This window comes from Chrysochloris asiatica, unplaced genomic scaffold (genome assembly GCF_000296735.1).
Source record: "Chrysochloris asiatica unplaced genomic scaffold, ChrAsi1.0 scaffold00102, whole genome shotgun sequence".
Lineage (NCBI taxonomy): Eukaryota > Metazoa > Chordata > Mammalia > Afrosoricida > Chrysochloridae > Chrysochloris > Chrysochloris asiatica.
Window position 1 is genome coordinate 8,548,318 of NW_006408620.1, and position 18,872 is coordinate 8,567,189.

The window sequence follows — 18,872 nt, forward strand, 5'->3', positions numbered from 1 at the left end:
CCGGTGGGCAGTAAGGGGCATTTATCTCTTGCCCTGAGCTGTCTCCGAGGCTCCTAAGCAATCAGACGCATCAGGAGAACAAGGTCACAGCAAACAGCATCATCATGGGGACATGGCTCACAGAGGAGGAAGATTGCAGTACCGAGCTGGTGGTGGCAGCCTTACTGCCTATCTGGGCCCAGGAATGGCGTGGGGGTGGCTCACTTGCTCGACAAAGCGTGTCAGTAAGAGTAGAAGCTATGTGGGACACCGGGCAGCAGAATCAAATGAAGGCAGGTTTTTTAAATCCTTGTCACCCAAGCCAGTATATGAGAGTACTGTGTGAGGAGAAAGGGCTTTGGTGTAAGTGACCTTGTGCTTACAGAGACCCAGTGGGGATATCAACAGCACTCTGAATCAGAGGGGGAAAGCCCCGGAGGACACAGGCTGCCATGTGGCCTGGCCATGCCTACAACACTGCGTTCTGGACTTCTCTCGTCATTCATGGACCATGTCCAAGGATGACTCTAGAACAGGTAGGCAACATAATGAGATGTATCTGGAGACAGCTATGGGACATGGCTAGTGTTTGTAGCAGCAGAAGGGAACCAACTATGTTGGGAGTTTCAGGATGAGGTGATTGGATTCCCAAGAGTGCAGACGCCACTTTCTTGGGCCTTCAATGACCTGGAGGGAAAAATGCAATCCTCACCACCACCTGAGTGAATCCCCTGCCAAGTATTTCGAAGATCCAAGAAGTCAGTCAGCAGAAAACCTAGTGTGATGCCCAGGGTCTTAGAGCTTATGGCCAATGGCTACCATTTCAATAATGTTTTGGGTGCAATCTGCTCCTTTTTACCAAGTCCCAAGCCGGATCCCAGTAGACCAACTCCAGCACTACCTTGGAACCCCTGGAAGAGTGTGGCTGGGCGGAAGTACAGGCCCTGAGGCCAGGAGCCCTGTCTTCTGTTCAAATCCCGACACACAGTAGGGATTCACTCCGAAGCAAGTGACCGAACAGATGTCAAGAAGTGAGGCTTGAGAAGTGGGCAGGATCCCACAGCAAAGGGCTTTGTGTGGAAGTGGAGGCGTTTGGGGTGCGTGCTGAAGGCTGGAGCAGTCAGATCACGAGCTTGCTTATGCTTGCTTACTCAGCTGTAAGTGAACAATTCTACACGGGTTTCACTGCATCTTGCTGACTGGGTCAGAGGCTTGCTGGCTCAGTGGTTAAGTGCTTGGCTGCTAAGGGAAAAGTTGGCAGTTCAAACCCACCAGCCACTCCATGGGAGAAAGATACAGCACTTGGCTTCTATAAAAGATGACAGACTTCATAACCCTGTTGAAGAGCTCTACTTTGTCTGAAAGGGTGGCTGTGACCAGAACTGATTTGATGGCAGCAGCTTTGCCTTTTTGGACTGTACATTTAGAAGGACACTTTCTGTTGGAAGGTGCTATGGGGCTTGGGGAGAGACAGAGTGCCATCATAGCTATAAGCAGAATCTTTGAGGTGGTGGACCAATGGGACCTTATTCATTATAGAACAGTAAAAGCACAAGTCGGCTGTGCTAACCTTACTTACTGGGTACTCCAACACTGGTTACAGTGTCCTGGGATGGCATTCATGGATCAGTACTGGATTGCTAACCACAAGGTCGGCAGTTCAAACCCACAAGCTGCTCCAAGGAAACCCGATGAGTCTAAACTGGTTACAGCTGGTAGCTTGAAGTGTGTTTGGCGGTAAGACAGGGGGGCGAGGGGGGCTGCTGGGAAAAATCCAAGTAGGAGCAGTAGGACTGTGGCTAGTGCCCAGCTAGGTGAGAGATGAGTGGTCAGGGGTCAGGAAGGATACAGTGTGGCTTGCAGCTTCTTGGGGGTAAGGCACTACCATTCCCGAAATCAGAATCGCTGAACCTCCAAGTCACGCGTTCCTCCGGAAGATTCTGCCTCCGGAGGCAGTTGATACTGCAAATGTGTGTGACAGGTTTGTTGACACATTTTTTTTTTTTCCAGGACCAACTGCTGAGGCATCTGGGATCCATGCAAAGTTTAGAAACAAAGCAAGCTCTGAACGTAAACAAACTCCAGCTCTGACTGCAAGCAGACGCCTTCAGGAGTTTGCTGGCTTTCTCTACAGGGGTCCTGGAGCCCCTCAGTTCACCAGAGGCAGAAAACGTCCGCACGCCCCTCCCAGGAAGGGGTGGCATCCCTTCAGAGAGGAGAATGCGGCTCGTTCTAAGCTTTTCCGACTGTGCCAGTTAAAAGGCGGAGAGTTTGAAAGCTGGGGAGTCAGCCTGTTCCTCTGCCTTTCTTAGAGGAAGCTCCCGGTCACTGCTGCTAGGTGTGGAAACAGGTACAAACTACATGCACAGACTTAGGCAATTCCGCTCTTACCTTTGTACCCAACAGAAAGGCATTTAATGATGTTCACCAAAAGACATGGACCACATTTTCACATAGGAGCCACCCATGTAAACAACAGGCACACACATTTAATGAGTATAGGGTGCATGGGAAACTAATGCAAAAGGGTGGTTTGCAGTAAATCGTATACGGTGTACACTAGTTGTGTAAAAAACATGGTACTTGAATGAGCTCCAAGTTGGAAGCCACTCAAATGCCCCTTAATGGTAGAATGGATTAATCAACTGTGGTCTCTTAACACAACTGAATGCTATCTTGTTTGTTGTTGTTAAGTGCCATGGAATTGGTTCCGACTCATAGTGAACCTGTATAGGGTTTCTGAGGAGTGACTGGTGGATTTGAACTGCTGACCTTGTGGTTCAAACTAACCTTGCAGTCCAGTGCTTATCCTACAGCATCACACACCAGGACAAGGCAATGAAAATCAATGGCTTGCAGTGAATCCCAGAAGTGAGTGAGTCTCTGAAGTCAGCCATACATGATAATACAGTATATGATGTCATTGATGTGAATTCAGTAAGAGGGAAAATTCAAATGTACTGTTGTTGGTTAGGGGAGTAGGCTTGGTGGGGGGAATAGTCCTTGGGTGGGGGCCAAAAAGGGTCTTCTGTTTCTTATTCTGGTCATGATTACAATGAATGCATTCTCTTGTTGTTTTTGTTAAGTGCTGTCAAGTTGGTCCCGACTCAGTGACCCTGTATAGGGTTTCCAAGGCTGTAACTCTTTAAGGGAGCAGAAAGCCTCATCTTTTTTTCATGGAGCCACTGGTGGACTCAAACTGTTGACCTTGCAGTAAGCGGCCTGATACGTAACGAAGTACGCCACCAGGATCTCTTTCATGAATTCTCTGTTGTTGTCGTTGAGTGCCATCAAATCGGTCCCTACTCATATCTGTCCTGTACAGGGCTTCCAAGGATCGGCTGGTGAGTTTGAACCACCCACCTTGCAGTTCAAACTGACCTTGTGGTCCAGTGCTTATCCTACAGTGCCACACCAGGACTCTGCAGGGGTGGAAAAGACCTACTGTCTTCACGTTGAAAGTCGCGATGGTACAGCAAAGGGGTGCGTGTGCGGTCTGTGAACGTGTGATGTTACATGGTAAAGGGGACACTCCACCTGCGATATAGGTCCCTAGTAATGAAGACGGGGAGATGAGGCCATGAAGTTTCCAGCTGGGCCCAAGCAGAGGCACAAGTGGATGTCGGAGAGACGCCAAGTGAGAGGAGGGCCCCACTGGAACGCGCACCTGACAGACATTTATAAATGAAGGGATGTTCCCAAAGGCTGCCACCGTGGGCCCATTCAGAGGAAGCAGCTGAGTCCGTCACCTGGGGACTTACCACGTTCTGAGGCTGTTGGAGGAGCTTTATGAGCGCAGGGTGGTTGTAACCTGCGGGAAGAGGCAGTGTTAGAGACCGGCACTGTATCGGGCTTTTCTGTGCTCCTCTCTGTAACTCGCTTCACAGACCCCAAACCAAACCTGCTGCCATCAAGTTCATTCCAAATCATGGCGCCCCCGTGTGTTACAGAGAGGAAGTGCCCCACAGGGTTTGCTTGAGTGCAATCTTCACAGAAGCATGCTGCCAGGCTGGTCTGTGGGGCCAAGGGGTGGGCTCTGACTGCAACTTTTAAGTTAGTGTTGAGAGTCAACAGTTTATACCACCAGGGACTTGTTCACACACCACTATGTCCTTCATCCTTTGCAGATGAGAAACCAATTTCCAGGACCCAGCCCAGATGCACCAACTCAGAATCTCTCAGAGTGGGGCCCGGGAATCTTTCTGATTCTGATTCAACTGCTTGTGGGTTAGGGGTTGGGCTGCTAACCTACAGGTCATCAGTTCAAACCCACCAGCTAGCTGTTCCTTGGGAGAAAGATGAGACTGTCTGCTTCCATAAATATCGATGTTGTTGTTGTTAAGTGCCGTTGAGTCCACTCCGACCCATAGCGACCCTGTACAGGGTTTCCGAGGCTGTAAATCTTTATGGGAAAGATTACAGTCTGGGAAACCCAGTACAGGGTTGCTATGAGTTGAGATGGACTCGCTGGTGGTGGGTTTGATCCAAGGCAGAAGGGGCACTGACAGCTGTGGGTGAAGTGGTGGCTTGCTAACCACAGAGTTGGCAGTTCAAACCCAGCAGGAGAAGGATGAGGCTGCTCTGGTGAAGACCTTGTTGTGGAAATCCAAAGGGGAAGTGTTATGCGGTCCTAGAGAGAGCTGCCACCAGTCAGAATTGGCTCGAAGGCAGCGGGTTTGGACGAAACAGAGCACCCTGATGGCACAGTGATTAAAGCACTTGGCTGCTAACTGACAGGTTGGCGGTTTGAACCCACCAGCTGCTCCTGGGGAGAAAGACGTGCCATGTACTTCCATAAAGACTTCAAGTTGATTCCCACTCATGGTGACCCTACTGTACAGAGCAGAACAACCCGGGGGTGTCCCACACTGTCAGTCTTTACAGAAGCAGAGCGCCACATTTTTCTTCTGCAGAGCTGCTGCTGGGTTCAAACCACCAACCTTTTGGTTAGCCGTCGAGCACCTGACAGCCTTGGAAACCCTATGGGCAGCTCTACTCTATCCTACGGGGTGCCCATGAGTCGGAATAATGGACTTGATGATACTGGGTTTGAGACTCGATTATTGTTCTGACTCACAGCAACCCTGTACAGGGTTTCTGAGGAATAGCTGGTGGGTTTGAACCCTTGTGGTTAGCTGTCCAGTGCTAAAACCATAGCACCACCCTAGGCCTCCTTGGCACCAGGTCGACAGAAACAAAATAACACAAGATTAAAGCAAAGCTGCAGGAGCGGACCAGAGGTCAAGAGATGAATGACAGACACCATCTTTGCCTTCTCCCAGTGCCTGAAGGTTGAGTGGGCCTCGGGACCCCTGAGACAATCCTGCCATCTATGGTCATGCCTTCATACATCTGCTTACTCCCTGGTAGTATAATGGTTAAATGCTCAGCTGCTAACAGAAAGGTCAGTGATTCAAATCCACCTAGCAGGCCCACGGAAGAAAGACCTGGTGATCTGCTCTTGTAACGATGAATCAAACCCAGGACCTGAGGTGCTTCCTGGGGCAGTTCCATTCTGCTGGGAATCAGAATCAAGTTGACGGTACCCAACCAATCCCAATTACTCTCCTGATAGGGCCAGATGCTACACAGTTACAAGACTTAAGACAAAGATCTCTCTGATTTAACAACTAGTTTTGTATAAAGAGGAGCCCTAATGTATCAGCAGTTCTGTGGGAGAAAGATGAGGCTGTCTACACTTGTCAAGAGTGACAATAGAAGAGTTCCACTCTGTCCTTTAGCGTCACCGTGAATTGGCAGTGAGTAGACACCAGTGGGTTTTAGGAATTATTCCTACAGACGTGAACAAAAACCTATGGACAGGTAGGTTAATTATACGATACTCTGTACTACGGCAAAACTTGAAAACTACCTAATGTTCATCAGTAGGGGAACAGGAATAATAAATGAGAAAGAGCTCAGGTAGTGTAGTGAATTTTGAGCTGGACAGTTAACCACAGTAAGAAACTACCAGCTGTCCCGCGGGAAGAAGATGAGGCTTTCTGCTCCCATAAAGATTTACAGCCTCGGAAACCCTGTACAGGGTTGCTATGAGTCGGAACTGACTCCACAGCACATCACAACAACAAGCTAACCACAAGGTCAATAGTTTGAATCTACCAGCTGTTCTGTGGGAGAAAGATGAGGTTTTCTGCTCCCATAAAGATTTAGTCTTAGACACCCTGTACAGAGTGGCTATGAGTTGGACGCCCCACCATCACCACCAGACAATGAGAGTTTGTAATAGAGCTGTGCAGGACAGAAAGGCTGATGGGTGAGGACTCTGAGCCCTCCAGGTTGTCTCCCAGCAGCCCTGGGAGAGGAAACTGCAAGTCACGTCAAAGCTGGTAGGTCTCTCTTTCTCTGTAAGAAAAATACTCATCAACAACTCTCATTCTTGATGATTTTTTCTTCCCTTCTACGTGTTCTGACGTCATGGAGAGTCAAAACAACAGCTTGGAGCCCAGTGGTTTTCAAGCCCTCCACAGAAGGGTAGATGATGCCCATTCCCAGCTTTTGCCTCACATCGAGTCCCGGTTGGTCTGTGGCGAGGCTGCACCCCAGCCCCAGAGCAGCTGGTGGTGAAAACCTGCCCACTCCTCTCCTTTTTTCCCAATCCTGTAACTCTCTCCAGACATGGGATACCAAACGCAACCAAACCCTATGCTGTTGAGCTGATTCCCACTCATGTTGATGCCTTGAGTGTCAGAGAAGAACTGTGTTTCATAGGGTTGTTAATGGCTGATTTTTTGGGCAGTAGATCTCCTGGCCTTGTTTCCAAGGTGCTCAGGATTGACCCTAAGCTCCACCCTTTTGGTTAGTGCTAACCATTTGCATCACTCCAGGGCTTGGCAAGTTAGGTCAGATGAGGGGACTTCAAAAAGTTTGTGGGGAAATCCCATTAACTTTCGATTTCATTTTTCCAAGAACATTTTGATGCCTCCTTGTATAAAAGATACAGCATCAGCCAGAGAAGACTTTCTTCTGGATGGACTCAAAAGAGTGATGAAAAGTCTTGTGGCTTCACTCTGCTTCCTGTTGGGAGGACAGGTTGAGGGGCACCATCGACTCGATTCTGACCCAACACGACTGAACAGAACCTATCGGGTTTCCAAGGCTGTCCTCTTTACGGAAGTACACCACCACGTCTTTCTCCCAAGGAACGACTAACTGGTGGGTTTGAACCGCTGACCTTTTGGTTAGATGAGAAGCTGACTTCAGGGGGCCAGTGTGTACTGGGGAGAGGATTACTGGTGGGACCAATCCAAGGCATGCTGGGCCCAGGGCTGAAAAGCAGAACTGGATTTTTCCAACTGTTTTGTTTTGGTCAAAGGTTTCTTCGCTCCTGCTCCTTATCAGACTGCCTGGGTGTTTATGACTTTTCTGCTGCAGCAGATAAGCCTGTTCCAGGGTAACCTCATTCCGCCATAGAGGCAGCTTGTTTTACGGCTTCTGACAGAGCGATGAAAGCAATAGTAGTTCCTCTGATCAAATAATCCCATGCTGGATCTGTGCTGCTGGACCCCCAAGGACCTAGGAGGCGGGAATCACGGGAGTGTGCTTAGGGCGTAGAATCCTGCTTGGCCCGGTACTCTGTACACGGTGGGCATGCTTGTGACCTCTTGAAATCCACACATCTCACACCCTACGATATTGGATTGTTGCAAGCATGCAGTGACTGCTCAGTAATTATTAACTTAAAAAACCTACCTCCAAGATTATGGATGTGAGAGAAGAGGTGGCCAGACACAGAACTTTGAGAATTTGTAGCCACTAAGCAAGGTCTCCAGGTGGTACGGTTGGTTAAGTGCTTGGCTGAAAGGTCAGCGGTTTGAATCCACTCAGAGGCACTTCGGGAGACAAGCCTGGCAATCTGTTTCCAAGGGGTCACGGCCTTGAAAACTGGATGGGTCAGTTCTACTCTGCACATGTGGGGTCTCCACGAGTTGGCATTAACTACTGGAAACTGAAGCCCACCACAACAGTCTTTGACAAGAGCTGTCGGCGTGGCCCTTCCCATCCCCCGCACACCCGGAATGTGGATGGAACTAGAGGAGCCCACCCTGAAAGTCTGACACCGAGGGTTGTTGCCGTTGTTAGGTGATGTTACGTTGATGTTGACAGCCGTCTAGTGTGCCGGCACAGTTGCCCCATAAAGTTTTCTAGGCTGTCACCTTTATGAGAACAGATTTTCCGGTGATCTCCTACGGAGCAACTGGTGGATTTGAACCATTCATCTTGTGGAGTGAGTTGAGCACTTAAGTCCTTGTGCCACCAGACCTCTTTAAAGGGACGATGTTGTTGTTAGGGCTGATTGAGTTGGTTCTGAACCCACGTACAACAGAACAAAGCACTGCTCGGTTCTGCACATGCTCACAACTGGTACCATGTTTGAGGCACTCCGTCAGTCCATCTCAGAGGGGAGATAGGCTTTTGTAAATATTTGAATCTAAAAGCCTTTGAAAGGCTGAAACATCTCTGACTGACAGATTTCTCCAGCAGACTGAGGTGGCACTGAGCTAATTGTGTCTTCATGGGAAGGAAATAGGTTGGTAGAAACGGGACAGGGGAGCGGAGGTGCAGTGGAGAGCACCCCGTCTTCTCTGCGGCAGACACACCTGCAATGTGCTCCAGGAGACAGGCTTCATCAGACACGCAGCCTACAGATCACCAACCAGAGACGTACCCACAAGGTTGCAGGCAGCAGTGACCGGCATCTCCTGTCAACCCCTATGCCTAATTCTTTATTGCCAGGTGAAGCTGATGCTGTGGGTGCCCCACCCTGTCACCTTTCCTGGCAGGTACACCCATCTCCCAGCTGGTGTGTGTGTTGACTGGAACAGCACCTGCTGTCTCCCTCCCTGCAAAACCCACCTTTGGCTAACGGAAGCTGCGCTGCCCGGAAGACTACCTGTGAATATCCCCTCTGACAGCTGGCAGGAAATGGAACACTGATGTGGGGGTACACAGAGGCCAGCCCCTTTACCTCAGTCTGGGGCTAACCCTGGGGTGCAATTCACGCCCCTCCACCAGTCTCTAGCTGGGACCCCAGTCTTCTCAGCATTCCCCCTACTCCCTTTTCTCCTGAGGAAAAATCTAGTGTTCACTGAGTAGTCTCGGTTCAGGGCGCCCCTGAACGTATGTCAGAGTAGGACTGTGCTCCAGAGGGCTTCCAATGGCTGGTTGTTCAGAAGCAGATCACCAGGCCTTTCTTCCCAGGCTCCTCTGGGTAGACTCGAACCTCCAGACTTAGCAGCCGGGCCTGGTACACACCACCTACACAGGATTCCCAGTCTCAGACCTGAGGCATCTGACATTGTACTCATGGTGGTCGTGTGGAAAGCACCGCACAGGTTAGGATTAAACTCCTAGCTCGTTTCCTCTTTTGTTGCTATTGTGAAGCATGGGAGTCGGTTACAACTCAGTGACCCCTGTATAGGGTTTCCGAGGAGCAGCTGGTGGGTTTGAATCGCCAACCTTGTGGTCCGTAGTCCAGCGATGATCCTACAGCACCACACCAGGATGCCAACTACTTAATCTCTCTAAGCTTTACTTACTTCCTGTGCAAAATGAGACTATTAATGTGCATTAACCATTTAGGATTCCGGGAAGGAGTAAATATGAAAAGACATGTCAGGTACCAGTTACACAGTAGGCCCTCTACGCATTGAAACCCTAAACACCGCTGCCATCGAGTCGATTCTAACTCAGAGCTAAGCTATAGAACAGGGCAGAACTGCTTCATGGAGCTCCGTAAATCTTTATGGGAGCAGCCAGCCTCATTCTCCTTCCTTGGAGTTGATAGTGGGTTTGAACTGCTGGCTTTGTGGTTAGCACCTCAACGCTTAACCCATGACACCACTAGGGAGCTTCTCTACATGACTTGTTCTTCCCGCCCTCCCATCCTTGCAGGAAGTGTGCCGTGATGCGTGGCCTTGACCACAAGATATTGAAAGCCTGGAAGGCCACAACCAAGAGCCGGGATGGGCGTGTGTGGAGGGCTCCATTCCAGGACTGATTGTCTGGCTCTTACCTATGGGGACAGAGGAGATCTGTGAGTAGAGATCCAACATCCGGTTGCCGTCCACATCGACCAGGTAGTTGCCCCGGCTCTCCTCATAGTTGCAGAAAAAGTGCACAGCCTCTCCATTCTTGGGGAAATAAGAGACGGACTTAGGTTTGCCACACCTTTTAGATCCTTTGTTGTTCCGGATTAAGCTTGAAATGGTGAAATACTCTTTGTGCCCCCCCCCCTTTTCTATAGGTATCTGGGGGTGCTGGCTCTGGGGGTGATTGCATAATGATTTATTTGAGAACAGTTTATGATTTATATTATATATCACAACTTTTCAAAAGGCTTAGATAAAACTCTGAAGTTGATTCTGGTAAATTATGATGAAGATTACAAGCTGCAGAGCAATTGCTAAGAAAATAACTAAAAATAAATCACTGAAAGAACTGAATTGATACACTGGAGAATATTCACTTAATGCAAAAGGAAGCAGTAAAGGAGGCACTGAGGAAAGACAACAACAAGAAAACAACAGCAACAAAACATATATGTTGTTGTTAAGCGCAGTCAAGTCGGTTCCGACCCATAGCGACCCGGAACAGGGTTTCCGAGGCTGTAAATCGTTACGGGAGCAGAAAGCCTCATCTTTCTCCCACGGAGCAGCTGGTAGTTTCGAACTGCTGACCTTGCAGTTCGCAACATGATTCGTAACCACTACGCTACCAGAGCTCCTTATGTTGTTGTTGTTATGTGCCATGGAGTTGGTTCCGACTCATAGCGACCCTGTACAGGATTTCCGAGGCTGTAAATCTTTATGGGAGCAGAAAGCCTCATCTTTCTCCCACAGAACGGCTGGTAGTTTCGAACTGCTGACCTTGCAGTTCGCAGCCTGATTCATAACCACTACGCTACCAGAGCTCCTTAGAGCTCTTTATAGGGCCTTCAAAAAGTTGATGGAGAATACACAGAATCAAAAAACTAAGCATAGATGTCAAAATACTTTTGCACCAAAATAAACTTGCACGGTAACTCTTTATGGAGTCCTGGTATGGTGTGGTAGAATATGTACTGGACCAAAAGGTTGGTTAGAACTGAAACGTTGGTGGTTCAAATTTATCAGCTGCTCCTTGGAAACCCTATACAGGGTCACTGTGAGTCAGAACTGACTCAGTGGCAAACAACAACAACATTGCTTGTTATAGAGTCCGGGTGTGGCACTGTTAGGATAAGCATTGGACTGCTAACCACAAGGTTGGTGGTTCGAACCCACTAGCCGCTCCTCAGAAACCATATACAGGGGTGCTATGAGTCGGAAATGACTTCATGGCACTAACAACAACATACCTTGTTAGAGCATGTCTGAGCAGGATCTAGTTTGAAGCATTAGGATATCAGTTTGGTTAAAGCCCCTGTCAAAGCAATGTGAATTCTGCTACAATCGAAGCAAGAAAAAACATCAACTACCTGGTGAAGCTTGGGTGGAAAAATGGTGAAAAACTTATAAAGATAACACCCCAGAAAAATCAGCAGTTTACAAATGGATAACTTGTTTTAACAAGGGAGGAGATGACCCTGAAGATGAAGCCCATAGCAGCAAACGATTCACATGAATTTATGAGGAACCAAGACGTCTTGTTTGTGCCCTAACTGAACAGCGCCTGCAATTGGCAGCAGACGTACCAGCCAACACCACAGGCATCTCAACTGGCTCAGCTTCTACCATCCCAACTCAACAATTGGACAGATTTTGACTGAATCCCAACTGAACAAGTTTAGCAAACCGTTTTGCCCAGTTCATCTACGGACAAGAGCCGAGATTTTGATGGAAATTTTGAACAATGGGATCTAGATTCTGAAGCATTTCTTGGAAGAATTATAACAGGAGATGCAACATGGCATTACCAGTATGACCCTGAAACAAAATAAATCAAAGCAATGGCGACCAAGAGGTGCAAGTGGTCTGGTCAGAGCCAAAGTGGATAGGTCAAGAGCAAAGGTCATGGCAATAGTTTCTGGAATTGCTCAAGACTTTTTGCTTGTTGACTTTCTGGAGGGCCAAAGAATGATGACATCTGCTTATTATGAGAGTGTTTTGAGAGACTCAAACAAAGCCTTAGCAGAAAAATGCCTGGAAAACCTTTCTCAGAGAGTTCTCCCTCCACACAATGTTCCTGCTCATTCCTCTCATTAAAGAAGGGCAATTTTGTGATCATTTCGATGGGGAATTATTAGGCATCCACTTCTCAGTCCTGATTTGGTTCCTTCTCACTTTTTGTTTCCAGTCTTAAAAAAATCTTTAAAGGGTACCCAATTTTCTTCAGTTCACAATGTCAAAAAGACGACACTGGCATGGTTAAAGTCCCAGGAACCTCGGTTCTTTAGACATGAACTAAATGCTTAGTACCATTGCTTACGAAAGTATCTTAACCTTGATGGATCTTATGTTGAGAAATAAAGCATATATTTTTTGTGTGTATCCTTCTTTAATTTCATTTTCCCAGGAACTTTTTGAAGTCTCCCCGCATAAAGAATAAAAAGTAAAATAGCAGGTATGAATACAGCCGCAGCAACAACATTAAATATGAATGTGTTAAATAGTTCAGTCAAAAGGCAGGGATCATCAGACAGATAATAAGACAAGATGCAGTTATATGGCGACTACTGGAGGCATACTTTGATTAATAAACACAAATAGATTGGAAGTTAATGAACGGGAAAAGATAAACCATGCATATAACAATCATAGAAAACCTGGAATGGTTAAGCTATCTCAGACAAAATGAATGATAAAAACACCAAGAGTTACTGGTGATAAAGAGAGACGTTTTATAACGATAAAGGTCCAACCTATAAAGAAGTTATAATCATTATAAACATACATGAGACTTTAAAATTACACAAAGCACCAATGAGCAGACTTGAGGAGGGAAATTGGCAATTCAATACTAATAGTGGGAGACTTCATTACTTTGTTTTCAATAATCTATACAACAAGTAGGCAGAACATAATAAGGAACTAGAAGACTTGGACAACATTATAAACTAACAAGACCTATCAGACATTGACAGAACTCAGTTGACAGTATACACCGTTATCTCAAGTAACCATGGAACATTCTTTGGGATAAGTCATATGCTTAAAAAAAAAGGCTCAATAATCAAAACGGATTGAAGTCATACAAAATATGACCTCGGAAATGAAGAGATTCTTAAAAATCAACAATAAAAAGAAACTTGGGAGATTCACAAGTATGTGGTAACTAAACAACACACTCATGAATAACCAATGAGTCAAAGCAGAAATCGCAAAGGAATTTAGAGAGAAAGCGAGAGATTTAGAATAAAACTTAACTACCAGTTTTTAAAAAGCTCCAACATAATTCAAGTAACTTTGTCTGTCACCTAAACTGAAACAGAAGAGGGCTAAAACGAATGCCCCTTTATCCCCACTTACCTGGATCATATTCAGCTGCTTCATTAATTCCTGCAAGTGAGAAGAACAAAACAAAGTAGCTTAAAACTGGGTAGACCTTCCCAAGCCTGGGGTGAAGGCCCTTCATAACCTGGTCCCCACCTCCCTTGTCGGTCTCACCTGGCTTCTCCCAAGTCACACCCCACTACCCAGTGCCTTTCATGTAGGCATTGTACCATCACCCTGTCTGCTTCTCCACAAGCCATCTCCCGTGCCTAGTACCAAATGGTCCCCACAGTTGAATGCCTCCTTCTCAGTCTTCCCACTCATCCTCAAGGGTGTTTTGCATTTCTGATGCTACTGGAAATGGTAATGCTCTACAACTCCATTTTCTTACTTTCCTCCTCATTCTCCATTCACCCCAAGTAAAATGGATCCTCATTCTCCATTCACCCGGAGTGCACCCATTGGTCATGTAACGCTGCCCTGCTCTCCCGCCTCTGGTGGGATGCCTGCCCTACCCGTCCACTCTGAGCTCAGCCTTGTGAATTGCTCTGACCAACAGAACCAGGGAGAAGTGATCTGATCTATGCTGGACCTTTGGCTTTCTTCGTGCTTCTTTGTGCCATTGCCATCCCCATGACAACAAGCCCTGCTTGGGGGAGGATGAAAGACCCATGGGACATAGCCTACCCCACCCCCAGTCAGCCAGACGATCCTAGCTCAGATGAGGAGACCAGAATTGCCCACCTACCCCAGTCAACCCTAGACGCACGCATGCAGTATACTGTTCAGTTTGTGGTTGCTTGTACGGCATGGTCGTGACAACAGCTAGCTGACACACCTCCTCTGTGAAGAACGCATTCTCATTCCACCTCACTCTGCTCACACTGCTGTTCTAGCTTTGCCCATTTGATGTGAAGACTCCCATTTCTCTCTTGCCAACAGACTGCGAGCTACTTTCCCCTCTGCCTCCCTGCCTGACTATAGAGACAGAGAGGTTTAGGGAAACAGGAGTAGCAGCCCAGTCAGGAAGATACGGTGTTAGGAGGTGTGGCAGAGAACATGGAAAAAACTGGAGTATCGGTTGGTGGTCATGGTGTGCCATCAAGTCGATTCTGACACACAGCGACCCTGTAAAGGGTTTCTGACACTTTTTAAATCTTTGCAGGAGCAGAAAGCCTTTATCTTTTTCTTGTAGAGCAACTGGTAGATTCGAACTGCTGACCTTGCAGTTAGCAGCCCAGCTTAATCCACTACACACTGCCAGGGTTCCTTGGAGTACCCTTTGGAGGCATTATAACTTGATCAATAGCCTTGATTCCTTTGGTTATCTGGGGATAACAAATATCTAGTTTGCATGTGGACACAAGGGCACTTTTCCCTTCCAAATCCATGTCAGACAATGTTAACAGATCGCTGAAGTGTTTTCTGCAGAGTCAAGAATATGCACCTTCAGAATCTTTCTCAACACAGAGCTTTTGATATCACTACTAATTAGCGTAGTGGTTACGAATCGGGCTGCGAACCTTAAGGTCAGCGGTTCGAAACTACCAGCTGCTCCGCGGGAGAAAGATGAGGCTTTCTACTCCCGTAAGGATTTACACCCTCGGAAACCCTGTACAGGGTCGCTATGGGTCGGAACCGACTCGACGGCACGTAACAACAACATGGGTGGGGCTAAGGAGCTCTCGTAGCATAGTGGTTATGAATCGGGTTGCGAACTGCAAGGTCAGCAGTTCGAAACTACCAGCTGTTCCGTTGGAGAAAGATGAGGCTTTCTGCTCCCATAAAGATTTACAGCCTCGGAAACCTTGTGCAGGGTCACTATGAGTCGGAACCGACTCCATGGTACTTAACAACAACAACAATGGTTGGGGGTGGAGGGTAGTTAAAACTTATTTCCCATCTCTGGCCATTTCCATAGCAAAGAAGGAAAGACTTTGAATGAGAAATAGAGAGAGAAAATGAAAGAGAGAGAGAGATAGATAATGAGAAAGAGAGAGCTATGCTAGCGAGTGATTTCAAAACAGAGAAAAAGAAATGAGGTCAAGTGAGAAAAGGAAAAACAAAAACAGGACCAAATACGAGTATGGTGGCGCTGTGGTATAAGCACTGCACTGCTGAATGCAAGGTCCTGCAAGGTCAGTGGTTCAAACCCACCAGTCGCTCCGAGTCAGCTCTGACTTGACAACACGTAACAACAACAACAATAACATACGCTATTTGTGGTTCTTCCATGAGAAGACTTATTACTCATTGTGCAGTCAAGTCTGCCTAGATTTCATGAGAACAGGAAGGACCTGTTTCTGGAGCCCTGTTTGGCATCTAGGAGCCCTGTGGCACAGCGGATTAAGTGCTGGGCTGTAAACCAGAAGGTCAGGGGTTCGTACCCACCCACTGCTCTGTAGGAGAAAGATGAGGCAGTTGGCTTCCCTACAGATTTACAGCCTTGGAAACCCTATGAGGCAGTCGTTGAGAGATTCTGAATCAGAATTGATTCGACGTGGGTGGCTTGAGTTTGCCTGCTGGCATAGCCCTCAGCAGTTAACCAGAAAAGGGAGGATTTTGAATGCACCAGCCACTCTGCAGGAGCCAGATGAGGCAGTCTGCTCCTTGGAAACCCTAAGGAGCAGCTGTACGTGTCCTACAGGGGTGCTATGAGTTGGCTATGACACCATGCAGAGGTCTTTGTGCACATGGTCTTAATCCTCAACTATCCTGTGCCCATGCCGTAGCTGGGGAAACGGAGGCTCCAAGAGTCGAGCTGCAGCTCTAGAGCGCTCACAAAGAAGGGACCAAGCATCTTCATCACATTACTGTCTGCTAACAATAACAACAGCAAGGAGGAGACAACTGAATATCCAACACTGGAGGGTAAATACAACAGGTAAAATCCTGATTTAAACAAAAGCTCAATGTCCCATGTCTTGGGTGGTGAGCTCTGTGAGAGCCCCTAGTGGCATGGGTCCCCATAGCTCATCCGCACTCTTTCCTCCTAGACCTGGGAGATTCTCCAGGGGAACCATGCAGGTGCGTGCAACTCACCCGAGAGCGAGGCCCCGGGACTTCTGTCTTCATCAGAGGCCTATCGTAATCCAACTCCACATCGACTTTGGCTGAAGCCTGGCTGATGTGTCTGCATCCTGCAAAGACAGTAAGAGCCCTGGTCACGGGTCTTTAACAGGGATTCTGTCCCAGTGGATGCCCAGTCCCCAGCCGAGGAGGTGCCAGGACCTCAACACAGCCCAGTCACACACCCCCACACAGCACTGGGCTGGGCCTGGATCAGGATATCACAGGACAAGGAGGGTTTAGAAAATAAGAAACCCCAGTCTCGGGGGGAGTTGTAGGCAGTCAGGCAGGCTCAGGTCCTGCTGGTGTAAGTAGATGCTGATTCCAGCCTGTGAACCCTTTGGGTGAGTTGTTTCATTTCAGGATTCCTCCCGAGAACATAATGAGACCAGAGCACAAAGAAGTAGGCCAAACGTCTTCATCACAATACCGTCTGTTAACAACAATGACAACAACAAACAGGAGACAACTGAATGCCCAACACTGGAGGTTAGTTAAATAAAATAGATAAAATCCTGATTTATAAAAACAAACAGGGAGAGAGGGGGTAAGTGATTTCACTGAGGAAATCGCAATCCATGAGATGAAACAAAATGTGTATGCTGAATTGTTGAATGGAAAACGGACGATCTGATCTACAGACTTTTAAAAGCCCAATTCACAACAAAAGTTTTAAACAAGAAAGGAAGCAGTGCAGGGGACAGCATGTTCTGTGGACCCAGGGTCCCTGCGATGAGAACCTCCTAGCTCCAGGGGAAGACTGATGCCAAGTACCACGGAGCTCTCTCCCAGGGATGCTGGGCCCACAGCTGCTGAAATAAGGGCCTCCCACCTATCCTGTGAGCCAACAGAAAGCCCTGGTACCCTGAATTTAGACTTCAAGCCTCCTCCATGGTGAGAAAATAAATGTGTTTGCTTAAAGTTAAGAAACAAAAGAAAATACAAAACCCACAGCCCTCCAGTTGATTCTGACTCAGAGACCCTATAGGAGAGAGTAGATCTGCCCCACTGGGTTTCCGAGGCTGTAAATCTTTACAGGGGTGCACTCATTCAACTGTCTTCTGTGAAGCAACTGGTGGGTTCAAACCACCAACCTTTTGGGTATCAGCCCAATGTTTAACCCACTACGCCATAAGGACACCTTCTAAATGCTCGTGGAAAATGGTGTTTTAAAGTGGAAACCGCAAATATTAATGGATCTGGAAAGATGCCCAGGGTGTTAGTATGAGAAAACTCAGACTACAGAAAGCTTCCTAATTTTACTGAAACATCACTCTATATCCAAATGTAAGGAACCCTGGTGGTGCAGTGGGTCAGCTGCTAACCACAAAGTCAGCAGTTCGAGTCCACCAGCTGTTCCACAGGAGTAAGATGAGGCTTCTGTTCTCATAAAGCTTTCCAGCCTTGGAAACCCTACACAGGATGGCTAGGAGTTGGAACTAACGCAATGGCACACAACCACCACCATATCCAACTGTATGTCCTCATGTATGCCAGAGTTTCTCAGCTTTGGCACTATTGACATTTTGGACCAGAACATACTTTGTGGTAGTGGTGGGGGCTTTCCTGTGATTGGTGGTATGTTTAGCTGCATTCCTTAGCTTCTACACACTAGGGGCTAGGAGAATCCCACCCCCCGTTGTCATAATCAGAAACAAATTGTTGTTGTTATTGTTAAGTGCCATCGAGTTGGTTCTGACTCATAGCGACCCTGTATAGGGTTTCCAAGGAGTGGCTGGTGGATTTGAACTGCAAATATCAAAATCAGAAAACGGGAGCCTGTGAATTTCTAAATTCCGAGGGTCCCCACTCGTACATGGCTTTTGTAAAAAAAAAAAAAAATTTTTTATCATGTCATTTGTTTGATAGTTGTTTCACATAGGAATAAATGAATAAAGGGCATTTAAGTTCATAGGCTAACCCCACAATGATCATTACATTGCTAAACCCAGAGTTTCGGCTCCAGCCTTGATTCTTGAATGAAAGACATTTGTGGTGAAATTAAAACAAATGTGCATGCAATCATGTTTACCTTTGTTGTCTGCCAGTCTTAAGTGTCTGTCAGTGCGTCTCTTTAACAGAGTGAGATTCTGCCAATCATACCGTATTGGGTATCACTGTTCTCTTCACCCAAATTAACGTGTGTCTTGTCGGAGCCCGGCTGTGGTGCTGTAGGATAAGCGCAGGGCTGCAAGGTTGGTTTCAACCACAAGGTCGGTGGTTCAAACTCACCAGTTGCTCCTCGGAAACCCTATACAGGGTCACAGTCAGAATTGACTCAATGGCACTTAACAACCACTTCCCTGGTAACCATCAAAGAACGCTGCTTTCTGTGTGTAAACCTTTAGTAAAAGGTTTTTTGTAATACTGGTCTCATACAATATTGGTCCTTTT

General features: G+C 47.3%; 1 protein-coding gene across 1 annotated transcript in view; it reads right to left on the bottom strand.

The window, feature by feature from the left end:
- ABAT (4-aminobutyrate aminotransferase) overlaps positions 1–18,872 on the bottom strand; it is a 56,231-nt gene that overhangs the window by 20,731 nt on the left and 16,628 nt on the right. The window contains exons 4-7 of the mRNA XM_006867250.1: positions 16,452–16,549; positions 13,446–13,475; positions 10,013–10,130; positions 3,741–3,790 (exon numbers count right to left, since the gene is read on the bottom strand). Coding sequence (XP_006867312.1) covers positions 3,741–3,790; positions 10,013–10,130; positions 13,446–13,475; positions 16,452–16,549 — 296 coding nt within the window. The remainder of the gene's footprint in view (positions 1–3,740; positions 3,791–10,012; positions 10,131–13,445; positions 13,476–16,451; positions 16,550–18,872) is intronic.